Source organism: Microchirus variegatus, assembly GCF_963457635.1.
Source record: "Microchirus variegatus genome assembly, chromosome: 1".
NCBI lineage: Eukaryota > Metazoa > Chordata > Actinopteri > Pleuronectiformes > Soleidae > Microchirus > Microchirus variegatus.
In genome coordinates, this window is record NC_139802.1 from 27,444,108 (window position 1) to 27,471,835 (window position 27,728).

Genomic DNA, 27,728 nt, shown 5'->3' on the forward strand with positions numbered 1-27,728 from the left:
CAGTACAATACGGATTTATCCAGTCAGTAACTGTGGTGAACACAATTCCAGATCGGCTGTTTAACAACAGAAGTTGTTACACATCCAGTATACACACAATGTGTCACCCAGTAGAGGGCAGTGTGTGTACATAATGTGTGTGTGTGTGTGTGTGTCATGAGTGTTGCACAAATCTGGACAGAGCAAACAATGTAAACAGGTAACATCACATTTTCTTTCAGAAAATCTAACACACGTTCAAATGCACAAAATGTTCCCATTTAGTTACAGAGCATCAGTCATATAAAGTTATATAAAAATCATTTATATAAAAACAAGACAAACAAGACAATTGTGATGAGAGGCTTTATCACTACTGTGTATTATTGGTTATTTGATTATGAACTACAGTATGTGGCTGAGGAAAGACATTAATAGCTATTGTTTATTTTAATGACCTGGTTTGATGATGTCATGACTCAAAAGACTACATTACAGTGTTATAAAGCATTTCCTTTTGTTTCGTGGCTAAAACTAAAAAAATGTGGCTTTTTTTGTTCCTAATATCCTTGCTGGTAGTCGAGTGAGATCATGAGGTCAGTGTTGACAAAATATTGATACCTCATACATACACACAAAAATAAAACACATAAATTATGCCTTTAAAATAACAAAATAGAGGTATCTATCAAAGTCAGACTCTCTTTCTCTGTAGATGAGGATCAGTGAACATGAGCTATAACGTAGCCATGATATAGAACATCAGTGAAAAATTAACCCCTTGAATTAGGCTGGTAATAGCTGCCTCTCCACGAAGTACCTACAACAGATGTATGGCAGAGGCTTTCTCTCAGCCTCCTGAAAAAAAAAGAAAAAAGAAACATATGTAAATGTAGAACTCTTACAACATTTGGAACAAATCAGTTTGCTGCGGCCTGATTTTAGCAGAGCAAATGGCGAAAAGAAACGTCAGATTTTCTGGCTAACATGGCGGGTGTGAATGACCTCATGGATATTAACGTGATAAGAATCAATCACGAGCGCGTACCTGTGGATCTGGCGATCACACACGTCCTCTTGCACTCTTCTTCTGTGTCAAAGCGGTTCCTGTTGCCATTGCAGCCTCCGTACCAGAACTGGGCACAGGCATTGGCTTGCTTGTCATAATACCAGCGGATGTTATAATCCCGGCATGTGCCCTGGTCCAGAACCAAGCCACAGCGAGGGTCTATGGGTGCAGTTTCTACAGAAAGAAAAAATGTTATACAATAAGGTTAGATTGCTGAAAAAAAAACTTTTCACAGCCTGTCCACCCAATCCTACTGCAAAGAGATGACTTCTTCTCTCATCTGAGGCAACATCTGCACCTACAGTGCTCTCGCAGGAAGGAGCACATTCTGTAAAATCATCCACACTGCATCAAAAATAATTGGCCGCCCTGCTCCTCACTGACATGACCTCATTACAGAGCCTGTCAGTCACAGAGCACTTATGACCCTGGAGGCAGGTGATTAACACTTCACACTCGTGCACTGTGGCTGCTGCAGGGACGGGGGCTTCATCTCTGCTACGTGACGTCGAAACACGTTGGACCGGAGCTTTACTGGAGATTCGTGTTTCAGGAGACATCAGCTCACAAATCACAACACGCTCTACTTAAGATTTGTGACACAGCACTGAGGGATGATGATGAGGATTGTGTTCTGAGGCCGTTTCTGCGTCACTTAGCATCTGTCTGCTTTAACTGCAGTTTACCTGAACTTTTGTTCAGTTACAGTTCTGTTACATTCAAACTATTCTACATTAGTTCACACAATGCTCATGATGATCATCATCAGCTCCACATGACTCTAACCTACAAAGTGCTATTTCCTCTCTGCAGAGAGGAAGTGATTTGTTTTATGTCAAGACAGAATGAAGCCAAAAGCAATATTGCACTAGTAAAATGAGACAAATGCGAAAAGGTTGGAGTATGACTGAAAAACTCAAAGGAAAGTGTAACTGAAAGGTTTCATCAGTGAACTCCACTGCTCAAAAAGCCCAATCGTTGAGCAGTTTGACCAGTTTGACCAGTTTGACCTCTCACCACTGCTGTATACACACAAATGCTCTCTTAGTCAGGTCTGATATTGCTGTATTGCTTGACAGAACAAAATGGGATGAAGGATGCAGCACACAAATAATCTTACCTCGCTTCTGTTCAATGATAACATCAACAACATCAACAAAAGAATCACACTGCAGCTTTACATTTCACAGAATGAGTACAGATTCAGCTGAACCACGACTTGTTATTTTCTTTTGATTTTAGAAATATAACATTTTGTCTCAACAGTCCTTGAAATCTACTGCAGTGAAACGTCAAATGTCAGCATCAGTTTAAATTGGCATTGGGAAAGATTCTTAGAGTTTTATCAATCTGTCCTCAGTCTGAATATTGTGACCTTAAATAGAGTAAAAAATTCACTTTTTTCTCTTCACTTGCAGACTCAAGGATACATTTCATAAGACTTTAATCCAGAGGTCTGTGGTTAATAGTTCTACCACAGACACAGAGGTAAGCACGCATTGTACCTCCTTAGAAATGTTTTTGTACGATTTGTGCCAATTGGCATCAGTTAGGATGAATGAATAATACGTTACGTGAAAGCATTATGCAAAAATCCCCAGTCGACGAGTTTATCAAACTAATTGCTTCTGAACTTTTCTGAGGATGTTATTTGTCTCCCTGTTTAAATAGAACTAGAACAGACACTTGGAATTCACACCAGGGTGAATTCCAATTCCTTGCTTAATCCTCAATCTAAACCCTCAATCTCAAAAATGCGCTCCCTCTAGTGCAAGTGCTGTCCCGATTCTCAGAAAAAATAAATTATTTTCTTTGTTAATAGAGATATAAAAATGATGAAAACCATTGTATTATCTTAGTTTAGGCCCATATTATGGATTACTGACGTCATTGTTGCGTAACATTTATTTTAATTTTACGATCTTTTGTCAATAGTCGGCTGGTGCGGACAAGCGATCGTTTGCTATGGTTTACTTTTCAATAAGCCGTGGTGTGTGGTAACTGTCAGCTGAATATGTCTGTGGTATTTGTATGAGTATCATCTTATAACTAACTGACAACCTAATAACTTGACTGAAATAAAAAAATAAAAAAATAATCCTGACGTTAATGTGTTCTTCTACACATCTTTTTTGGAGTTGACAGACTGGACGCAGCTTTCTCGTTATTCTGCCCCCCACAGTCTGAAGACGTATCTGCATTTAAGGGGTGTCCCATTTCTAAAGACAAAATAACCCTCAACACTTGGTTTTGAGGGCCAGTTAAGATTAAGGGTTGAGCTTGAGGGTTAAGATTGAGGGTTAAGATAGGAATTGGAATTGGCCCAAATATTCATATAAGCCTCAATGAAACTTTTTGTCATTGCCAACAATTTCCCCAAATATTTATTTGTAATGTCTGACTACAGCATTTTTACTTTTCAGTGCCAGCAGCAGAATGATTGACCTGTTTGGTGTAGGTTTCATGTCCATTCTAACTATTCCATCAATATATTTAATAGTCAAATTTCAGATTAAGGTTTGTTGTTAAAGGCGCCATATGTAAGAATGTGGCCTAACACAGTTACTACACTCAAATTCAAAATACAGAGGTCTTTTAGGTTTTGTTTTCTCTGCCATTGTAGCTCAGACGTAACTGGTAACCTGTGGTTGCTCGGCAGCTTAGACTCTACTGACTGCAATGATTGGTAGATGGCGGTAGGTGGCGCCACATGCCAAAACATGATATATTTTTTTAATGCAAATATTTTGTCTGTACTGTTGTTGTTGGATGAATTTTATGGCCATGTTGCTTTTGATTTATTACATAATGCAAATTTGACATACTATTTGGTCTCAGATGATGGATGTATCACTGAGCAGCTGAGTTTAGAACAAACTTCAGGAGCGGTTTTAACATCAAAAATAGTTTTAGCAGCCAGACATGTTCCAGACAACAAGTTTAAACCTTAGCTCTGCTATCGACAGACTCCACTGTGTTCAAAAACTATAGTAACCACATCCTGCTGACGCGACAATAAAACACTGTGATTTCTTGAACTTTGAGATTTGAGGTGTGTTTCTGGGAAGCGTCTTCATCATTTTCCAGGCAGCTGCTTCACTTGTTTAGCGTTTCTCCGTAATGATTAAAGGGTTTGTTGTGTTGTGGTTGGCCGTGTGCCATGAATGGGTTTGTAACTGTGTCATGTCTGTGCATGCAAACAGACAAAATACAGGGGTGTGAGAGACGTTGTGTACCTTTGGGGAGAGCTGGCCTTGGAGCAGGAACATGTTTTACAGATACATCTGTAGATGATGTGGTTACGTTTGTAGAAGATTCCTCTTTAACCGGGAAAGGACTGAAATATATTGGTTCCCGGTTGTATGTGTCCCCGCGCTCAGTCCCCCACTTTGTTTCAGTTTGAACATGCTTCCCTTCTCCTCCCTGATGGAGACAAAAGCAGATACACAACAGTGTAAATCACATTGTGCCTTACATCAATACACATTTATATTCTCCTGGTCCATACATGTGCTGTAGCTGTGCTGGATCCTTTACTGCCATGCTGTGCGATCTCCACCTGGACTCCGACACTGTGGGTGCTCGTGCCAGAGTTGGTGTTGGTCTGTCCAGCGTTCAGTAATCCCTGTTCTGTCACAGGACGGTATCCATAACCACCGATGGCGTATTTCCCATTCAAGTCATTCCTGTTGCCGTTGCCGTTGTGTCCATATCCGTTGTAGCCGTTGGTTATTCTGTTATAGATCAGCGCTCCATTCTCGTCCTCACAAAACTGGCTGACCAGCTTGGATTCCAGAGCTGAGTGAGACAGGCAGACAGACAGAAAGACAGGTGGACAGAGCCAAGACTTAAGTGTGAAGGTCACAACTTATGTCTCCAAAGAGCACTCTGTAAGAGGGCTTACACTTAATGCCATTTTATCACATAATTTCATTTTCATGTTGATTATATTTATATTCGATTACATTTTTGTTTGATGAAAGTATCTTCTCTATTACCTTCATGATTATTCACATGAAATAATAATTTTCCCCATTAATGATTATCAAGAGAATGGAAATTTACCACAATTAACTTATGTATGAGTCTTAATTGCCATTGGCAAACATTTGTGTTCTTGCTGATAATATTTGAAAATAAGCCTGTATAGTGCTATAGCTATAGTGCTTTCAAAAGCAGTGCTTTCCAAAGTGTGCGCAGATGCCAACTCATGGGTCTTTCAGGTTCTTTAGATAGGCTTTGAAAATTAGTTTTCCAAAATGCTCATAACATATTCTGTGAGGGAAATAAAATCAAAAGAAAAATATGTGTCAAATATCTTATGTCTAGAATGGTGTAGGATTGTTTTGGTTAATGGTCATCTTCGTCAATTACTTTGATCGATACTGACATCATAGTGGTTTATTTATCATGCTAATGAAATGGTAATAGGGACACAATATTTTAATTTCAACATTTTTTGCTTAATTCAGCATTATTACTACTGTAAATTATAGTTATCTTAAGTACTATATTATAGTAGTCATGACAATGAACAGGTGCATTTTGTACTTCTGCATCTGGTGGACAAACTAGGGAACTGCAACACTATTTTGCATTTTGTCTTTTTGAAAGATTAAGGCACCATATGTAAGAATGTGGCCAAAAACGGTTACTACACTCAAATTCAAAATACAGAGGTCTTTAAGGTTTTGTTTTCTCCGCCATTGCAGCTCAGACGTAACTGGTAACTGGTAACCCGTGGTGGCTCGGCGGCAATGATTGGTGGACGGCGGTAGGTGGCGCCACATGCCAAAACATGATTTCAAAACATAAACATGATTTGCAGTCCGCAAAAGATTTTTTTTAATGCAAATATTTTGGTTGTACTGTTGTTGTTGGTGAGTTCAGTTTGTTATATGAATAGTATTCCTGAGTCTCTGTGACATATTAGGAGGATTTTACAGCCCGTTGCTTTAGATTTATTACATAATGCACCTTTAAGGTGCTCTCACCTGGCAGGGTGTTGAAGTCATCGATGAGGAACATGTGCTCAGTGTCTGGGTCTGAAGCGATCAGGTTCAGTTCTCTCAGGAACTCAGCCTGTGTCGGGTCGGTGGTGTTGACGATCCCCAGGGCAAACATCTCAATGTTAGCAGCGTGTGCTTCTCGTACAGCTATATCCAGCTTCACTGGCTCCCGTTTGTCCGTCTGGCCATCAGTAATCACGATTGCCACTTTGCTGACTCCAACACGTGAACTGTAAAAGGCCTCTTGCGTGGCTTTACGAATGGCCGTGCCTGTGTACGTGCCCTCACCCATGTAAGGGATGTTCCTTATGGCTTGCTTGATGTCCTGTTTGCTGACGTAGCGAGCTAAGTTGAACACAAGCTTCACCTCCAGACTGTATAGCACCAGTCCAATCCTGGTGGCATTGCGGCCAACTGTGACCCGGTCAACGAGTGCATTTACAAAGTCCTTGATGATCTCAAAGTTCTCGGGGCCCACGCTCTCTGAGCTGTCGATGACAAACACCAGCTCCATGGGCCTCTCCTTGCACTTGATACCACATCCTGGAATCACATCACATCAAATTATGAGCTCATGACTGAGATGTAACTTTGATAAGGTTTAGTCTGTGCAATCTGATGGAGTAATGTACAGATAAGATAAGACAGAGGCTGAGATGCAGAAATGGACTCTTCTACTATTACACAGTCAATACTGAGAAGTGAATTAAATATTGCAGGGATCACCAAATGCCCTACCACAGATCTCTTTGATCATTCGAATGATGTCCTCTCTCTGAAACACACCAACACAGTATGAACAAATTAATAAAGACAGAGGGGGGAATTAAAATGTACTTTTCATATGAAAACATAGGAAGTCTTACAGTGAGTCCTGCTTCACCTTTGATACCAGGCCGACCCTAAGGTACATATACAAAAAAATTACTTGTATAACATTGTTCATGACCTGGGTTGCATTCATACAAGACAATACAACATTAATAAGCTCAATAAAAAAAACAAAAGTAATATACCACATAGATACAGAAATGGATATACAATAGATACAGGGCATACATGTTTGACATGGTTTTGGGAAACTTAGGTTGAAAACAATACAAATAATAAATCAAAACCATGTGTTTGTTTAAAATAAGCTAAGAACAAGAACAAAGAGCGAAAAAAAAAAAATCCAGTCAATGTTTAAAATGATCTAAGGACCCAACAATGTCGACTTTCAATTCATCCTGTGCTTTGTTCCACTCGTTTGGTCACAGAAAACGCGTACAGCTGGTTTACTGACATCAGGGTGTGCATTTTATTCAGTTTATAATGTTACTATTTGCTGAAATTGGTTCAGGGAAAGATCAGAACACACTGAGTATCAAAGAAGGTCATGTATAAAAACACTCACAGATTGCCCTGGGGTTCCATGATCCCCCAGATCTCCTTTGATTCCCTTCAGTCCCCTTTCTCCTGCCGAGCCACGGTCACCCTGTCACACATTGCACGGAAACATGTTAGTTATCGCACTCGCACAAAACCCCACACTCAAAAATCTAAAAACTCACTTTAGCTCCAGGAAAGCCCTCTCCGGGTTGCCCCCTCGGTCCTGTCACTCCCTGGGCCCCCTGTTCACCCTGAAAACAAACACAGTTACAGAGTAACATCAACACTAAGCTAAGGTAACATAAGATCAAATTCTATCATTATAATAATAACAATTAATACTGACAGTTATAACTCAGCCTACCTTTGGCCCTTGTACTCCTTGCCCCTGTGGCCCTACTGGCCCTAGTGGGCCAGGTCGCCCTGTGTTACCCTGGAAGACAAAGACATTTTTATGTAGCACCATAACAATGCCATGGAAGGTAAAACAGACAAGGTTAAAGGGACAATGTACGAAAAAGCTTTTAAGTAGTTGGTTCAGTACACTCTTAGAAATAAAAGTGCTAAATAGAACCGTACAAGGTTCTTCAGCTTGTCCTCATAGGAGAAGCCTTTTTGGCTCCAGGTAGAACCTTTTACCAAAGGTTCTACCTGGAACCCTTTTGGAGGGTTCCACCAAGAACCCTTTTAAAACCCTTTATTCCGGAAAGGGGGTTACTGGGACCATTCGTGTTACAAAAAAACCTTGAAAACCCTTTTTCAGAAGCAAATGGTTCCAGGTAGAAACTCAGCTCTTGTAGTCGGACCCTTTTGGAACCCTTATTTCTAAGAGTGTAGGGAAACTGGTACTGCTTCATGATTGGTTTTGATTGTGTGGACGTGGAGTCAGTGAGAAAACCTGACCCTGGCATTGTGAGCAGTTTGGACGGTGCACAAAGTGACATGTAGAAATGTATTTGTGCTTTGTAAATAGGAGAATTTATAAAGAAAATCTGTTCTTTGAACTTCAGAACTAAAGGAATTTTTTTTCCCCACTCAGCACAACAGTGCTATGAATCAGCTGCAGGAGTCAGAAGCTGAGCCAACTTAAGATAAAAGCATGGATATCTTTAAAATGTGCTGAGACACCAAGTCCTTTAACAACTTACATATTGTCATAATAATATTATGATCTAATACATTTAATATTGGGATAATTAAACTCAGTAATCTTCCTGCCCTGGGTTGAGTTATTAATGACATGACACGAACTACAGTAGCTGAAGGCAGACTATTTATATAACATTTTTCTTGGTTTTAGGAACTGTTTTCTCTTTATTTTAACAGTGTCTTAATTCGATGCAAATGCTTATTTCAGAGAATACAGTGAGTTTCTCAGTATTGCATTTAGATGTTGTGTTGCCTCGCATTGAACTCACAACAGTTAGAAGGGATAACCTTGCCCCTATGCTACTGCTGTATACGCACAAATGCTCCCTCAGTCAGGTCTGATGGTGTTGCTTGACAGAGCCCATTTTCAGAAGAAAGATGCAACATACAAATAACGTTACACTGGCTCTGACATGTTCGTTCTTAGAGGATTCTTTTTTTGGTTTGTTTTATCTAATGTGATAATCCACCAAAATAGAAATCGGAATAATAAATTACCCATATTATATTATATTGACTTTTCAATGTGAGAATAAGGTCCAAAATATACTGTTCCCCCAGGACAGAAGCCGCTAAATATAACGTCTGTCTACAAGAATCTGACATCCTTGACCAGATGTAAAATAAAGATGAAACACATCGTGAATAGCCTGTTTTTCAAGGTGAGGATTAAACATGTTTTATAATATTCAGTTATGAAATTCGAACAACACATTTTTTTCTACTTTCTCATTCCCCCCATTTGACATCTTTAATTAAATCCTGCCCGCTGCTGCAAGGCTGTGACAGAGCTGGGTCGGTCTTTGCACAGACACAGATCTGCAGCCTGCAGGGAATCTGGATGTGATATCTGAGGACATATGGGTGCTGGGAGTGTGCTTCACTCAGGCCTGTTGGGCCAAGTGCTTCTCATCAGACACATATGTCTGTGGAGATTCACACCCTGCACCAATGCGTCTGAGTGCTGGAGGGGTGAAAAATCACGATAAATTCCCCCGAACCAATGAAATAGCAGCCTTTGGATAGAATAGAGCCCCCTGTGATGAGCATGCTCAAACCTAAATCAGGCGCCCGTTTTTTCAATCTGGAACCCTGACTTCAGGTAAGATACAATGCTGCAGAGAATATGACTCGATCATGACCATCTGGTTATACATCAAATAAAATAAGAGAAGGTTTTTGCATAAATAAACACAGAAGAAAGTCCTTGTACTTTGAGTTAAAAATCTATAACGGTCCAGTGTGAAACTTTTAGGAAGCCTGTGATGTGACCTTACTTTGTATTTTTAACGTATTTCCTACAGAAGCTAGTGGACTGATTTACCACTGAGAAGGTTTGAGGTGAAATTAAATATTCCCATGAGTATTTGAAGTGTATGCACTTCAGGCAATGGCCTTGCTTTACCAAGGCTGCCATCTTGAGGTGCCATGTTTCTATGGCAGCCTGAAGGGACAAACCAGACAAAACATGCATTTCCAGTTTTGAAGTGGAAGCTTACTATGCAAAATTCTCTCACCATTAAATGCTTACACACATTTAAGACAGAAGTAAAAAGCTAAAAGTACCAAAGGTCCTTGGAGTCCTTCGCCTGGAGGTCCCGGTAAACCAGGTAACCCTCGGAAACCAACATCACCCTGCAAAAAACAGTAGAAAAACAGATGATATATGACTATTTAACAGACAGCACAATTCATCAGACAAATTAATTTCTTTGAATCTTGTTTTCTTTAATTACTTTCCTCATAGAAATGATCAAACCTTTCCCTAACTGGAGATATATGTTCACTTATCTGTATAACAGACCCATACTCTGGCTTTGTTATAGATCTTAACATAATATTTGACTCATTTTCATTTTGCATGACTTCTGATCACAGAAAACAATAAAAATACTAGTACCCGACCGTATTAGGCATGATATCTACTATCTTATCACCTGTTTTCATAACACAGCTACATGTTTCTAACCCTAACCCTTTAATAGAGGGATGAATTAAACATGATTTCATCTTTTTATGCTTTTTAATGCACAAAAGATAGATAGATAGATAGATAGATAGATAGATAGATAGATAGATAGATAGATAGATAGATAGATAGATAGATAGATAGATAGATAGATAGATAGATAGATAGATAGATAGATAGATAGATAGATAGATAGATAGATAGATAGATAGATAGACTTCACAGAACCAAGTTCTTCTTCACCTTTGGTCCAGGGATGCCCACTCCTTCTGGGCCGGATTCTCCTGGAAGTCCAGGCAGACCAGGAGGTCCCTAAACACCACAGAACACCAAGGAAGAACAGACTAATTATTGTTACTGTTAAAGGAATAGTTTGACCTTTTGATAGAAAACCTGCACACAGGGTACACAAGAAGAAAAAAGAGCTAAGCTAGCTGTTTATTTCCAGTCTTTATGCTCAGTTAAGCTAAGATATTTGCTGGCTATTTATATTTACAGTACAGACAGTGATCCTTTCATTCAATTACAAGCAAAAAGCAAATAAACCCCTTTAAAGACTTTTCGTCAGTGTGTCATTGGATTTCTAAGGTTGTGCTGCTGCAACTTTGATAGATACTGTACATGTCTGGAACTAATGGACAGAATGAGGAAGAAGTTAAAAGACAGATGAATGAAGGACTTGATTTTGTCGATGGATAGTGTGACTGTGCAGATGTATGAGAGGACACATGAACATGTCAGTGAATGAATCAGTTGCTCACTGTAGGACCAGGATAGCCGTCTCCTTTGGGACCAAATGGACCTGCAGGTCCTCGATCTCCACGATCACCCTACAGCACAAAGATACATGGAAGTCAATCGTTTGTTCTTGCAAAATGAATGTGGATGTACAAGTTCTTCATGCTGTTCGTATTGTTTTATTTCAATCCATCACTTTTCTTTTTCATGGTGTGTCACAGGGTACAGTCAGCTGCTCACGGAGCTGGATTATTTTATTTTCATTAACTGTGTTCAAGAAGTTTATCCTCAAAAAACGTAATCCGTTGTTGCTATTATTATTATTATTATCATTAGAACACAAAAAAGGACAATAGCCACCACAAAGAACATCATCATAAAACCAAAATGGGTCTGTAAACTTGGTTGTTTGCTTATTTGTTCTTTAGTTGTTGATTTTAAATATTTTTGTGTGGTTTACTGGTGGTTATTTAAGGATACTCCATTAGTTATGAGTCATGTTGGTTTATGTTTAACATCTACTGTTCTTGTTAGAGCTCTTAATAATGAGAGCTGCCTATCTTTATATTTCAGTTCAAATTCATTTTTCAAAAAATAGACTAACTTTGAGTGTATGTTATTATTGAGTCTTACAAAGCACATTCTCATTTACACTGAGCCTCACCTTTGGACCAGGTAGTCCATAGCCAGTTTCCCCAAGCGGACCAGGAGGACCACTTGGGCCAACATCACCCTAGAACACATTTTAGGTTTGTTAACACTGTACAAAACGTTAATCTTCTACAATCTTGACTTGACTTGCTCAAGGACATGAGGGCAAAAATATACACAGACACCAAAATCCAACTGATAGAAGTTACCTTAGGTCCAACGACGAAGCGGCCTGGGGGACCAGAAGAACCTGTCCTGCCTTGTGCCCCTGGTTCTCCCTGATGAAATTTAGTCCAAGCAAAATCATTCAATTACAGTTGATCTTTTTATTACTCACATCTTACACCCAAGCGCTCAATGCAATAGCTAATCATGAGTAAACTTACTTTTGGACCTGAGGGTCCAGCAATGCCAGGTGGACCAGTCAAACCTCGTATTCCTCTTTGGCCTTGGTCACCCTTAATGATAATCACAGGGGGAAACAATTACTAATCTGACACTGACTGCAGTGACTTGACTTGCCATTTATTTTAAAAAGCAAGCACCAGTTATCACTTGTTTTTTGTCTTACCTTTTCACCCTGAGTGCCAATTCCAGGTGCCCCCTCCAACCCTCTAAGACCTGTAGCTCCTGGCTCACCCTTGAGACACACACACATATGCATTCATCAAACTAACGATCGATTGTTTGTATATATATACTTACATTATATTGGAGCAAGCAACATCTAAATTACTTTCTGTCCAGGGGCCCCATCCTCTCCTGGCAGACCAGGCAAACCACCTGTTCCTGTTGATCCTGGCTCACCCTGAGGATAAAAATTGGGGATATGTGTCGGGTCAGAGACTGAAAACCCAAAACACTAACATGTATATAGTCTTGCTTCTGATGTGGGTTTGAGTGTTCTACCTTAGCTCCAGGGTCTCCAGCTCCTCTTTCCCCTGGGGCACCAGCCTCGCCTGGCAAACCTTGGTCTCCCTACATGATGCAAGAAAATATTTGTATCAAACCCTATAGCATTTTCATTTATCTTCACAACACTGTGAGTGTACTGTATGAACACACTTTGGATCCAGGCAAGCCCTCTCCTGGTGAACCTCTGCTCCCTGTTGGCCCCCTTGGTCCTTCTACACCCTGCAGGAGCACAGTTACATCGTCGTAAAAAGAGAAAGCAATTTAGGACAAAATCCAGAAATAAATCTACTTGCTAATTAACTCCACCAAGGAGGTTGTGTTTTCATTAGTGTGGGTCGATCTCTAAGTTTGTCCTTCCGTTGGAAACTTCTTTTCTACAGTTTTTGTAATGGGTAGCTGATCATCAACGTATGTTCCCATCTAATTTTGGTAAGAATCTACCCACAAAAATGATAACACTTTCAAGAAAACCCTATCTCGTATAATCAGCAAAACTGTAAAAAAAAAAAAAAAAAAAAAAAAAAATATATATATATATATATATATATATATATATATATATATATCCACTTTTGAAATGAAGTACTTGCCTTCTCTCCCTGTATGCCTACTCCTGGTAGGCCGAGGGGTCCAGGAAGACCCGGAGGTCCAAAATCCCCCTGTGCATTGAGATAAGAATGGAGGTTAATGATAACAACTGTTGTCAAAGTATAAAGTAAGACGCTCAGCGCCTCAGACTTAAATTCCAGTCATTTACTTAATGTGGAAAACACCCACAGGTGGTCTTTGCCAACATCCTGTGCATTAACTGTTGGCTTATTAATGAGGATGTGCCCTTTACTGCACTGCAGGAGTACATTAATGTAGTAAAATCTTTATACACATCAACTCAATTTGCCTTTTTATATTCAATGTCACATGTAGTACAGGTATTTAGCTCAACACAGACAAGCCTGTGGATGTTGGTTTGCACGTGAACTGTCTTGATGAAATTAAAATTCAAACTTTCATCACAATCTGTGTATTTTAAAAGAGCCATGTGTTCTCTTCAGCGCAGTTGCATTCACTACTAAATATTGATGTCATCTTTCAATTTAGATGAATTTTATAGTCTCCTACTTTACTCCATGTCGGCATGAACCAAAAGACAGATGCCAGATGGCTGCAAAGATCCCTCAAACGCACCCACAAAGGTAGTGAGAACATCGCCGTATGACTGCCAGTGCAAAGTAGAGCTACGCAACTTTCCCATATTCATTGAGCCGAGCAAACAAGTCTCTTTCCTTCTCCTTCACCACTGAGGCTTCATCTTTAACTCATTACCTGTAGACTGTGCCCTTGTTCGTGTATCACCACACAGAATGTATTTATTGGTGACTTTGCAAGTTTTGCTCTTCACAACAGGAGACCAGAGGTATTGTAAGGGTCTGGTGTGTAACATTAAGGAGTGTTTATTGGAAGAACCTGAAATGAATACTTGATTGGTCAAAATACCATGAGGATGAATGAGGAAGCACCACAGCAGTTCAATCACCCTGCCAAAACAGCCCTGTTCAGAACGCTCTGTTTAGTAGTATCTCTTTAGGTCCACCTTAAAAAAGTAAAACAAAACTTAAGGGACAGGAAATGACATCAGCCACAGAGGCTACTGGGAGCTAACAGCAGTTGGAAAAGTGATCATTTGCAGGCTCTAGCAGGCACATTGCTCTCATATATAACATGTATCCACTGGACAGATGAATCCTCTGAGGCTGGAAGTTTGTATAGAACTCTGTGCTGCACTGTGGAGCCAAGAATTGAACTTTTAGTGGAATTCCGGTTTTCGGTTACCGTTGCCCTAGTCAGCACTCTTGCATTTTTTAGGGACAAAGCGGAGCTCCGCGAAACAACAATTCCAGGAATTTAGCGCATTGTGACGTCCCAGTGAGCGAGGAAGTCAACATCGTGTGTTTCATTTCCTGTACATAGATTGAGGAGGACCACAAAAACATGAGTGAGTCATCTTTTTTCACACTTTGCTGACTGATAGGGTCTCCAGAGTCCCAAATATAAGGATGTAAATGATTAAAAAGTTGATTTTCCATTATGTCCCCTTTAAAATGAAAATTGCTTGGTTTATAAGAAAATAGCCAATCAATCGATCATGTACTTAATACAAGGGTCTTCCTTTACACCGACAGCCTATTTAGAGTGCAAATCTGGGTCCAGGTGAATCTGGGTCTTTTTGCTGCAAAGGAAACAGCACTAACCACTACACCAACCATGTGGCCCCCTTACTTCATGGTGGCTGCCATTTTGGGACAGCAGTATTTCTACAGCATCTGTTTTACGTATTGAGTAGAGGCTACATAAAAGCAAAAAAGACTAACATCCATTCGGGTGCGCAAAGCATTAGTCTCACCATTAGATGTTACTAATTCCTACACACTGGACCTGTAATACCCACTTCGTGACCTTTCAGCTGGGAGTCTTATTCAGTCTCGCTGTACTCTACCTTGTCTCCTTTAATTCCAATGCCCGACTGTCCTCTCGGCCCCCGTGGTCCATCTAAACCTCGCTCTCCCTGTGAGAAAGACAAACAGACAGACAGAGGTTATGCCGTTGTGTATCTTAAAAATAAAAAAAATAAAGATGACGGATGGCTGTTGGAAGACGTTGGGGAATCAGCAACAGGAATGTGGGACACGGGACACTTGGCACACCAATCCATCAATATCTGAAACCATTTATTTATTTGTTTGTTTGATAGGGACAATGCAGTTTACCATAGTCCCAAGACAGAACAAGATGATATGCTGGCAAGAGCTCATATCTATTTCTAATTTGCAACTCCACTCCCTAGTTAAGCTTTTATATGTGGAATACATTATGAAAACTGCAAATACAATAAAATGCAGAAATCACAACACAAATATCACAAGGCATACTCATTGTGTACTGATTTCAGCAAAATGAGTACACCTCTGATTTGATTGAAGGCAACATTTAATGTTCGGTCATACCAACTGGTAAACGTAACACCAGCTGTGTTTCTTATAAATCCAATGTATTATTTGTAAGAGGAAGAATGTGTTATTTTATTATTTTCCTATTTGCATGATAGCTTCTGGAAAGAGAGAGAACCAGCAGTGATGCTTTCTCTGTGCCTAACTGACCAGTTCATGAAGTAAAAAAAATATATATATATATGAAGAAATATGATTCAAAGCAACATATTCCGGTGTATGTATCACAAAAATGTGTCTAGAGGGGATCACTAAGTATGAAAAGCAGGAACATATATATATTGAGGGATTAGATCACTAATCCAAGTTGACAGTAAGTACAATAAAAAGAGCGCAGCTTAATTTCTGCCTGGGTATGACTCTGCAGAGAAGTGGTTATCTCCCCCAAGACAATCATGCCGTCTTCTGAGGTCATCCAAGGACGACAGAAATACAGTTTCACACAGAGGAGTGTGGGCTTGGCAGAGAAATGCTGCATTTGCAGGTCAGCTTCAAAAAGTATAGCTTTACTGTCATAACTTGGCGATTCCCATCTTGGGACATGAGCTCAGCTGCTAATGAAGTAGAAAAGGGCTAATACTGCTGATGAGCTCCTGTGAAGCTGAGGCCTGTCGACACATGTCAGGTGAAGAACGGTGCTTTAGAGCAAGAACGCCATCTGTGAATCTGCGGTGAGATTTCATGCTGAGAAAAAAGGGGGGGAAAAATGAGCACCCTGAGGCCAATCTTTAACAGGGGGGAAATGTTCCTCTGCTGAAAGTAGCTGTTACCATCCTCAAATGATAAATTGGATAAAAGCCTGAGGCAAGTAGAAAAAGTCAGAATTTAACCTGAAATATATTTCTTGCACCTCCCGATGTAAAGCCATATTGTTAATGTTGTAACGAAGCCAAAGAGTGATTGCACTTTTCATTATCACACTTAATCCAACTGTCTGCATCTGTCAAAATGACAAAAAAAAGGCTCTCAGAGAGAAACCACTCAGAGAATTTCCACTGTTAACAACCCCCTCTGCAATTACAATGTCAAAACTCATCAGTGTTGACTTTCTTCACTCGGTGATACACCCATGTCATGATCTGTCTGTGCATTGTGACTCTCTACACAAAAATGAAGGGTATTTAGTTTTAGGCTTACCCAATCAAATCTATGCCTGCTTTAGTTTATGATATCTTATATCTTAAAAGAACGTAATGCTTTATCTTGGTACTTAGACAGCCTTTTCTAATTGGAAAATAAAGTTTGTGCCATATTGTAAACTCCCCTGCACCAAAGTCCATTGAGAAAATCCACCACTTTACATTACAGGAGTTGTTAATCCACTGCTGCTTCTAGTGATCTAGTGAACCCTTTGTTTGGATTTACCTAAATGACATAATTTACCAAGCCAGGCAGCAGTAGACAAGCAGCTCCGGTGTCATCATGAGCTAAAAGTAAAAGTATCACAAAGTAAAGCTGATGTAGATTTTAATTAGACTTTGTTTTCTGTATTTGTTTGTTTGAAAACTGAATCAATACAATCTATGCCTGTGTTGCACCTGTGTGGACGTACATGTCCATATGTGTGAGAGAGAGAGCGTGTTTGTGTCACTCCATCTTGAAAAGACACAGGAACAGGAACAGACTCGTTCTTTCCTCTGAGTCACTCATGTTTAACGGTGTCCTGGCTGTTTTCCTGTGTTATGTCTACATCTTCAGTGTCAGCGTGTTGTCGTGGGAATGATGATCAGTCAACTGGATTATATCATAAGGCGATGAGAGCCATGTTGCACTGCAATAGTTGGCTTTGACGTTGTCTCTTGAACTGTCAATTTCCTGACATAAGGCACTGGAATCTGCGGCCCAGACGAGGCTTTTGTGCAGAGGGTTGGTGGGTGAAGTCAAGAGAAATGCGTGAAAAAAGGGTCAAGAGGGTTTAAAGCCTATAACTGGCTCTAGTGCTTGAGTCTTCCAGGAAAATAGTGAGCCCCATGAGACTAAGACATAAACAATATGAACGAGAACTCACCTTTGGTCCAGGAAGACCCTCTCCTAGTGGTCCTCTCTCTCCTTGGACTCCCTGCGGCCCTTGAGGCCCCTGATTTAAGATAAAAACATTTGATGTCAATTGAACAAAAGCGACAACAACAGACCTAACAACATGACTTTGTGGAGTTATTTGGTGTCATTTAGCTCTTTTCAAAACACAAAAACGTTTTTCTACACGGTAAACTGACATTTATTATTTATTTTTCTGACCCAATTTTATTTTTTCTTGCTTTTTGAAAATATTCAACATAAAACTGAACTTTTTAGGACGTTTATAACAGTGATGACAATAAAAAGATTAAGCATGCATCTCCGTCTACCTGCAAACAGGTAAGAATGATATAAATGGTAAGATATCACTGAAGCTAACACCCTGCAGTACATAACAATGCTGCTCCAGTGGCTTCAATATGGATCATAAACTTGTGAGATTGCTAACTTTTGACTCTTTACTCACCAGTGATCCTGGCTCGCCAAGTCCAATATGACCGGGGGGCCCGGGTCGCCCCTGCAATCCAACATCCCCCTGCGGATGTAAGAAAGTGTAAAGAATGCACAAACAGGGAAATGCACAGGCGGATTATTATGTTTTCATGATTTAATTTTCCAAAACAGCAGGGTGGTAGACTCTACCTTGGATCCCGGAAGGCCAATCCCTGTTTCTCCTTGAATTCCAGGTGGCCCAGAAAGTCCCCTTTCCCCCTATTAAAAGACAGACAGGGACAGACATGTGTAAATACATGCACACAAATGCAAAAAAAAGTGCCATTTAGCTGTGTTTATCTGATCCTTGCCCTCACTTTGACATGACTAGACAGAGGCAGAGCCACTCTCTGCTTCCTCTCATATTCAGCTCTTTTTAAAAGCGAGAACAGAAGTCTAATAAAGGGTTTTTCATTTTATTGGAAAAGAATGCAACTATTCTGTAGCTGTACATCTGTCATGTTGTGCAGCAGTGGGCTTCTTTTAAAGACATAAACAGGGCGTGGAAATCTTGTATGTGCATACCGGCACTTTTTTCCTCCCCCCCTCCTTACCTTGCCCTTAAAGGCAAGTTGGAACAATGTTTAAAACCAGACATTAGTCTGCCACTCAGGTGATATAGGATGACAGCCAGACAATCAGCAGGAACATTCTTCCAAAATAATTAGGGAGGGAGTGAGAGTGAATGTGCCTTCATAGCAAAATTGGCAGCTGTGGGACAAGAGGAGGTGACTAATAAGTAGGGACAAACAAATATGGCTGACAAGGTAATAACAGATAAGGCACGTCAGATGGGTTTCAAATATTTACTGGTGATGGATCATAACTCTCACATAAATTACAGTTATTCAAATATATGGTCACCTAATACGTGTGAAGGGTTATTAGAGATGTAATAATACCCATAACAAAATGATTTACAAGTATTTATTTTAAATATATATATACTTTTATCTGTTTAGTGAGTGTTATGTTATTCTGAGAACAAAGAGGACACTTTATTATGTCACTTTTTCTTTCCACTTCATATTCTTCCACACATGGCAACACATGCACCTCTGCCCTGTCACAGATGAAAGGTTATTATTATCTTTGCGTCACTAAATCATTTAACATGGACAGCTATAAAAGACTTAATTTAAACCAGACCAGAAAAGACACCCAGTTTCCTTTAGATATGCATCTGGTTTTGTGACCGTATAGGTCACTTTTTATCAGTGCACTCGGACAGGAGAAGAAGGAGGGTTCACTCACATATGAGAAACAAAAAAAATGGAACAAGCAGAATGTCAGTCATCTTTTTAAACACATCCTTGGTTCACACATTTTAAACACTGGTTTCAGCATCAAACACTAGCAGAAAACTTACTTTTTTACCCATCAAACCCTCAGGTCCAATATCACCAGGTGGACCAGACAAACCCTGAATTGTAAAAAAAAAAAGAAAAAGTGTTTGAGTGTTACACTGGGGAAAATGCAAATTAACAGAGTAAGATTTTAGAATAACAAATGTAAAACAGATTATTTGCAAACCCCTGCGCCCCCTGTCTCAGCTTATATCTGTGGCACGGTAAATCTGTCATCTGTGGCACGGTAAATCTGTCATCTGTCATCTTTAGATTTCATTACATGCTGCAGTGGCATGTATGAGGTTTGTAAAGACATTGTGCTAGCTGATATCAGTAGTCTGACTGATTACACTTTCTGCAATGATTATTTGGTCTAACATTGTACTTTTAACAGTAAATCACAGATTTACCATGTCCACACTTGACCTCATGTTTGTGCATATTGTGAGGCATCCGTGCTGAAAACTATTTTGGACAGAATTTCTCTTCAAAAATTAGAGTCTGATATTTTTATAAGCTACCCCTACAGTAAAAAACCTTAAGGGACAGGAAATGGTATCAGCCACAGAGGCTACTGGGCGCTCACAGCAGTTAGCATTTGGAAAAGTGATCATTTGCAGGCTCTAGCAGGCACATTGCCGTCATATATAACAAGTACACTGGACAGATAAATCCTCTGAGGCTGGAAGTTTGTGTAGGACTCTGTGCTGCACTGTGAATAGAACTTTTCGTGGACTTACGGTTTTCGGATACTATTGCCCTCGCAAGCACTCTCGCGTGTTTTACGGACAAAGCAAAGCGCCGTGAAACAACAGCGCATTGTGACGTCCCAATGAGAGCGGGAGTCAACATCGAGTGTTTTATCTCCTGTACTTACACTGAGGAGGACCACAAAAACATGAGTGAGTCCATCTTTTTTGACACTTTGCTGACTGATAGGACCTCCGGAGTCCCAAATATAGGGATTTAAATAATAAAAAAAGTTGATTTTGCATAATATGTCCCCTTTAACTATTTAGGCACAGCTAATACATTTTATGCTGCTGCAATCAGTCATCTCGGACATTCAAATCAATGAATCAACAACCCAATCTTTCAGAAATGATTAGAAGAATTTAAATAGGTACATCACCATTGTTATGGTGAACTGTATGTGCTATACACTTGAATGGAGTTATGTAACAAACTGGATTCAATGATAAATGGATGGCTGATTTCACCTGAAGGCCACGATTTCCTCTTGTGCCAACAGGACCTTCAGGGCCCTGGAAAAGATACGGAAAGATATGATGATCACGAATAATACATTCAATCAACTACATGACTGAGACAATGGTAATAAAGTTTCAACAAAAAAGTTATATTTGAGCTTGGGTTAATAGGCAACATACTCTGTCTCCCTTAATTCCAGGTGTGCCACACTCCCCTCTTTCTCCCTGAAAGAAAAAAACAAACAAAACAGGGTTATTTGGTCATTCTGCACTACTATCATATTTTCAAAATTGTGCAAATATCTCACAAAATGGGTCCAGGGAATGTACATTTGCATCAGAAGCACAACTGTATGTAATAACACAGGAATTGTGTCGTAAAAGAATGTTGGGGTTAAATTCCTTCGAAATAAAAGTAACTAAAGATACTTGCGGACAGGCTTGACATTAAACTGAGATGAAAAACCAGAACAAAGAGTAGTGATATTTCCTCTTGTGTGCGCTCCGTTTTATAGCACGGTGCGTCTGGAAAACATAATTCTCACACTGTGGCAGATTTTTCTGCCAGCGTGGGAACCTTATACTTTGACAAACTACAGAGAATCTAGAGTAGAGTCCAGACAGTACCTTCTCTCCTTTGTATCCCGGTTTTCCCTGTGTGTACAAAACAGTTTTATTAAGTCCAGAGAAGACAGATTATAAACAAACACAGTCTCTTTTTCTTTTACATCAATAACTGGATTGAAGAATGAAACAAACTGGACCCTCATCTCACCTCTGCTCCCTCTCGACCTGGAAAACCGCTGAGCCCACCTTCTCCCTAAGAAAAATAAGGACTTGAGTTTTACCACCCTGATGAAACAAACCAGCTACAACTTTCACTGGATGGAAATGTGGTTTGGTTTACAAATGAGTAAGGATCACCTTTAGTCCTTTAAGACCAGGACTTCCATCCTCTCCAGAACGGCCTTTCTTGCCCTGTGGAGGAAAATATGACACACGTGTAATGTGCTAGTCTGCAACCATGTATCTTCAGCAGTTCATCCGTGATTTGTAATTTCCTCTGTGCAGCCTTTATTTCATGTACTTCCTATTTGCCACCTAATGTATCCCTCCATAACCAGCACATTTTCACACTAACTCATTTCCATGCTGCGTTTATGAATCGGCAAATGTGAGTTTATCATGTCAAAGAAATTTTCAGTATTTTTTCTGATTCTAATATTCACAGTCTCCAGCTTCAAACCCTCCCTGAACATAATAACATTTTATAAAGTGAATGCTGGGGATATAGAGCAGCTATTTAATCATTAGCTTTTGTGTCCTCCTCAGTGGTTCCTGTTTGGTCATTGTCATAAAAATAACGTTCCCACCTCAGGTGAATGCTATTCTCTGAAGTGTTTTGAATACAGAGTAATAAACTTTTTTATTGCGTGTAATTCCATTTGCATCCATACTCCCCCATATTGTGTTCAACAGAAAAGCAAGATCAGCATGTTCACCATAAAGGCACAATGTGTCTAGTTTTAACATCATAATTGCACATTTAAGCCAGAAACAGCTTTATATTAATTTGTTAAAGGTGCATTATGTAATAAATCTAAAGCAACTGGCCATAAAATCCTCCTAATATGTCACAGAGACTCAGGAATAATGTTCATATAACAAACTGAACTCACCAACAACAACAGTACAGACAAAATATTTGCATTAAAAAAATATTTTGCAGACTGCAAATCATGTTTATGTTTTGAAATCATGTTTTGGCATGTGGCGCCACCTACCACCATCTACCAATCATTGCAGTCAGTAGAGTCTCAGCTGCCGAGCAACCACGGGTTGCCAGTTACGTCAAAAAAGGAAACCTAAAAGACCTCGGTATTTTGAATATGAATGTAGTAGTAACTGTGTTTGGCCACATTCTTACATATGGCACCTTTAAATATGTCTCTATAGCTAATCTAAAGTAGATAAAGATGGAATTACAAGGAATTTTTCTTTTGATGTCTTTCAAGAAGCGGTACATAAAGAAATTGACGCATGATGTATAGATTAGGTTAGCCCTGCAGATCAATCCAGGAGCAGGAAAAGGAAATGTATGTTGTGTGCGTGTCGCCAGTGTGCGTCTGCAGCCCCTGATGTGAAACAGCTTTTGTTTGGAGCATTAGGTTCAAGGGGGTAATTACGTTGTCTCATCCAGTGGAAATACATCAAAGCAAAACCACTACGTCTAATTGTAGTCAACCTTCTTGATACAAAAAAGGGAGTGTTCTAATTTACAATATCGTGACTTTGGCGGACAAAGAAATCCATGTAACATCTTTATTCTGAATGGGTCCTCGCACAATCTCTAGTGGCTGGGTTCTTTCAGCTGACATGATATAGCCTATTTCCAATATCCAATATCTGTTTAGGCCTGTTCCCAGTAAACTGTAAGAGGAATGTGAGGCATTTGGTTTACTTTCACTCGTGCAGGAAAACAGAGCTTCTCAAAACTGCATAATTTACTCAACCTACCCCCCAAAATCCCAGCAATTATGTCGTCAAAGGGCCTTTGTAAGCTGTGAGCTGTTGTTGATTTGCGAGTAATTGCCCTTATTATACAATTTATAATATTGTATAGAGCAGGAGGGGCAACACAAAACCCTGAAGTGTATTTTAAAGGTCCAATGTGTAACATTTTAAGTGGCTCTAATTGCAGAAATTGAATATGCTACCCATAAGTATGTTTATATAATAAGTGTGTAATTGCTTTGAAATAAAAATTGCTAGGTTTTTGCAGTTAGAGATCTAAAATTTAACTCACTGTTATGATAATTTTTAGCATTTTGTAATGTACAGTATATTGTATCTGCTGCTATAGTTTTTTATGGGACTTATAGTTTTTTTATATAGTTTATAGGACATTGGGAGTTGTTTCCCCCTGCATGTTTGTGTTTCACAAGGAGAGCTAACAGAAGTTATAGCAGAAACGTAAAATGAAATCCTTGCGTTGCTAACATTTTGGCGAATGTAAGTACAACAAACTACAGGAAATATAAACATTTTATTGTATTAGACATTGTTATTGGGGAGAAAAAAAGAAGTTGCGAAACTTCCTTAAATGCTTAGCTTCAACATACTTAAACATTCATGCAGAATTTGAAGTAAACATAAGACAAATACTTACAGGAGGGCCGCTTGGTCCCCTCTCACCCTTGTCACATGCACACTGGCTCTGGGCCAAGGGACACTTCAAACACAAGCGAGGAAGAATCAGACGATGTCTCACAGAGACAAAAACCAACACATGTGCAGACAGACCGCAGTCTTTTGACTTACCCCTTCATCTGCCAACGCCGTCTGTGGAAGAAGAAACACAAGAATGTGAAGCAGGTGTTAGATTTATTTCATATTGTTGATGTTGACTTAAAAACCTCACCAGGAAACATTTACAGAGCAGTCCTTTAAACGTGAGCCCCGTCACAGATGTCAGTCCATCTTTTATTATTGTGTGAAAGTTATAAATGAGAACACCTGCTAATCATGTATCCAATTAAATCATTTTTCAGTCACTAGTCAAGCTCCTCCGACCGATTCCGTGAGCTGACTCATATCCCGCACATCCTCTCGCAACAGTCGCAGCCCCACTTTTCACCCAGGTCTGTTGCTCTTACTTACTTCAAAGCTGACCACAAACATAATACAAGTGGTAATAATCCAGATTCCACTGCGACTAAATACAAACCACATGTAATGATTAAAAAAATAGCCTCACTAAGCATAAAGGGGATGTATGGAGGAGGTGTTTTGAAGATAGTGTAATGAGCAGAGTTAATGTGTTCCTGTTATGTCGTTGAGTGTTATGCACTAATGTTACCAGCAGGGGTCAATGTTGTTCAATTGAGACTTAGTGGGGTGAGATGGCCTCGCGAGAGGGGGGGAAAAGAACGAGAGTTGGGACGTTGTTGTTGTTGTGCGGCTAAAGTGTTCGGCGTGGTCACGGCCAACAGTGATCGGAGTTAAAGCCTAAATAAATGCACAGAAGTTACCATCCAGTCGTCGCCTCCTTATTCTTCGCTGCCGCACTGGGGTGAGCGTTACACTGGTGTCAGAAGTAAAGTGACGGACTGGTTGGATCTCCGGTGTTAGCCTAGCCGGCTAGCGGACCTACGGAGCAGAGCCGCTGTTTGTAATGACAATGGAAATGCCGCACGAGAGAGGAGCACGGCCCAAGGTTAAGGAGGAAGAGGGGAGCTACACTTTCGGCCGTGCGGAGGGTCTGGCGGAGGAGTGGGAGCGCGCCGCGGAAACCAAGACCCGCCTGAAGCTGGCGGCGAGGCGCATGGCCAATGACGCGGGAATGGGCTCCGCTGATCCCCGACGGCGCGGAAGACGGGAGGACGACTTCCTCACTTGCACGTCGGCTCCACCACAGCAGTATGGCAGAGAGAACGTGCAACCTGTATGGCGGAATAACAGTGCCCCATGTAAAACACCTAAGTACTCTGGTAAGGCAGATTGGCAGGCATTTCATGCCCAATTTGAACTACTGTCGCAAGCTGCGGGCTGGTCAGAGAGTGATAAAGCGCTACAGCTAGCGTTATGCCTTACAGATGATGCACTAGCATGCCTTTTACTGCTCAGCCCAGAAGAGAGAAATGATTATGAGGCTCTTGTTGGAGCCCTACAGAGACGTTTTGGACACTGTGAACAGCCCGGTCTCCTGCGCTCTGAACTGTCCAACAGACGCAGGCAGCCTGGGGAGCCCCTCCGTGTCTTAGCTAATGACATTGAATCTCTAGCCCGGAGGGCTTATGCCCACATGCCCCCTACGGTACAAACAGAGCTTGCCAGGGACCAGTTCATCCAAGCCATAACCCCCAGGGGGCTGCGCATCCAGACTCAGCTTGCCCATCCCCGCTCCATTCACGAGGCTTTGGAGCTGGCTCTAGAGAGAGAGATTGTGGAGGGCGGGACCATTGACAGCGGCCCTGGAGAGAGTGGTCCTGTGGTGAGAACTGCTGCTTGCGCTGACACAGCCCAAGTAAAGCCTGCTTGGGTCGATGAAATGACTGAACTGATCCGGGCTGTGTCCCTAAATTTGCCGCAAAGTGCCACACGCCCTCGCCAACGCCCTCTGGTCTGCTGGGGATGTGGACAACATGGCCATCTCCTCAGACAGTGCCCCAAACGGTCGAACGACCAGGGAAACGGACCAGGGCCCGTATAGATGGAACGGTACGGGCCCCTGGCGTTATGTTCCATGCTGCATCATCGAGAGAAGGGGGGGCCCAGCAGCGCAGCTGGGGCAGAGGGGCTCCACTCACCCCACAGGAGGACGAGAACACAGAATCTGCGATGGTGGTGGGTTGGACTCATGCTGGGAATTTCTGCCACGTTCCCGTCACCATATGTGGGGCCCCATGTACCGCCCTAGTGGACACAGGCTCCACAGCAACGCTGATGAGACCAGATGTGGTTCCTGAGGGGACGCAGTTGGAGCAGACTACAGTGCAACTGAGGACAGTGACAGGTGAGCTGGCCCCTATGCTTGGTAAGGGAAAAGTGACGTTGGATGTCGGAGGTCGGCCAGTGGATTTTTCAGTGTGGGTGGCGCAGGTGCAGGACCCCTGTATACTGGGGCTGGACTTTCTGAGGTCTGTGCGCTGCCTGCTCGACCTAGGGGAGAACACATTGACCTTCCCCGGGGGCCCCACCATCAGAATGACACCCCCCTCACAGTCCCTGAAGCCGCACCTCCTGGTCGGGACAGCCGTAGAGATGCACTGCTATGACTCAAAAAGCCCAGAAAATGGCAACAACTCCCCAGTCTGCAGCACCCTGCCGCTAGTTCAACATGCCCTCAGCAACGATCAGCCCCCCTCTGCACACTCATGTACATCCCCCCCAGCCCAGTCAACTACGGTGGAGGGGGCGGACAGGTTGGCAGCAGTGAGAGAGATATGGAGACAGAATTGTGACAACCTGGAGCAATGGCAACAGGATGAGCTGTGGAAGGTGTTGTCTGACTTTATGGATATTTTTGCACTATCAGATGATGAAGTGGGCTTGACACACCTGGTACAGCATGAAATAGACACTGGGGATGCGCAGCCCATCAGGACGCGTCCCCGGCGCCTCCCCATGGCTCACCGTGAGGCTGCAGACAGAGCGGTGGAAGAGATGCAAAGAGCTGGCATTATCGAACCGTCAGACAGCCCATGGGCCTCGGGGGTGGTGATGGTTTCGAAAAAGAGGAGCCCCAAGATGAGATTCTGTGTGGACTACAGACCGCTGAACAGTGTGACCAAAAAGGACGCATATCCATTACCCAGGATCGATGAGTCACTAGACTTGGTGTCTGGCTCCTCCTGGTTCTCTTCACTTGACCTGCGGAGTGGATACTGGCAGGTGCCCCTCAGCCCTGAAGCGAGACCGAAGACCGCCTTCTGTATGGATAGGGGGTTGTGGCAGTTCCGGGTCCTCAGTTTTGGCCTGTGCAATGTCCCAGCCACCTTTGAAAGACTCATGGACCGAGTGCTTGCTGGCATCCCCCGGCAGAGATGTCTGGTGTATTTGGATGATATCCTGGCCCATGGGAGCTCCTTCCAAACAGCTTTGGAGTCGCTGAGGCTGGTGCTGCAGAGAGTGTCGGTGGCGGGCCTGAAATTACACTCACAAAAGTGCCGCTTCATGAGGAAGGAGGTGGAGTTTTTGGGCCACAGACTGGGGGGAGAAGGTATCAGCACACTGGAAGAGAAAGTGCATGCAGTGAGAGACTGGCCCACACCCACTGACCAACGACAACTGAAGAGCTTCC

The 27,728-nt window shown here is 41.5% G+C and overlaps 1 protein-coding gene across 1 annotated transcript in view; it reads right to left on the reverse strand.

Annotated features, from left to right (window-relative positions):
• Positions 1-758: 758 nt before the first annotated feature.
• Positions 759-27,728, reverse strand: part of LOC310935167 (uncharacterized protein) — a gene marked incomplete at its 5' end in the record, with an annotated part of 33,244 nt that continues 6,274 nt past the window's right edge. Inside the window, 33 exons of the mRNA XM_083899011.1 lie at positions 759-837; positions 1,028-1,222; positions 4,285-4,471; positions 4,557-4,846; positions 6,043-6,600; positions 6,796-6,832; positions 6,924-6,959; positions 7,454-7,534; positions 7,611-7,679; positions 7,793-7,861; positions 10,144-10,212; positions 10,790-10,858; positions 11,308-11,376; positions 11,949-12,017; positions 12,145-12,213; positions 12,322-12,393; positions 12,507-12,575; positions 12,672-12,743; positions 12,845-12,913; positions 13,001-13,069; positions 13,441-13,509; positions 15,345-15,413; positions 17,864-17,932; positions 18,341-18,409; positions 18,517-18,585; positions 19,736-19,789; positions 20,936-20,980; positions 21,107-21,151; positions 21,554-21,580; positions 21,702-21,746; positions 21,851-21,904; positions 24,096-24,158; positions 24,248-24,268. Of these exons, the coding sequence (XP_083755137.1) occupies positions 830-837; positions 1,028-1,222; positions 4,285-4,471; positions 4,557-4,846; positions 6,043-6,600; positions 6,796-6,832; positions 6,924-6,959; positions 7,454-7,534; positions 7,611-7,679; positions 7,793-7,861; positions 10,144-10,212; positions 10,790-10,858; positions 11,308-11,376; positions 11,949-12,017; positions 12,145-12,213; positions 12,322-12,393; positions 12,507-12,575; positions 12,672-12,743; positions 12,845-12,913; positions 13,001-13,069; positions 13,441-13,509; positions 15,345-15,413; positions 17,864-17,932; positions 18,341-18,409; positions 18,517-18,585; positions 19,736-19,789; positions 20,936-20,980; positions 21,107-21,151; positions 21,554-21,580; positions 21,702-21,746; positions 21,851-21,904; positions 24,096-24,158; positions 24,248-24,268 (2,925 nt within the window). The 3' untranslated portion in view covers positions 759-829. The remainder of the gene's footprint in view (positions 838-1,027; positions 1,223-4,284; positions 4,472-4,556; positions 4,847-6,042; positions 6,601-6,795; positions 6,833-6,923; positions 6,960-7,453; positions 7,535-7,610; positions 7,680-7,792; positions 7,862-10,143; positions 10,213-10,789; positions 10,859-11,307; positions 11,377-11,948; positions 12,018-12,144; positions 12,214-12,321; positions 12,394-12,506; positions 12,576-12,671; positions 12,744-12,844; positions 12,914-13,000; positions 13,070-13,440; positions 13,510-15,344; positions 15,414-17,863; positions 17,933-18,340; positions 18,410-18,516; positions 18,586-19,735; positions 19,790-20,935; positions 20,981-21,106; positions 21,152-21,553; positions 21,581-21,701; positions 21,747-21,850; positions 21,905-24,095; positions 24,159-24,247; positions 24,269-27,728) is intronic.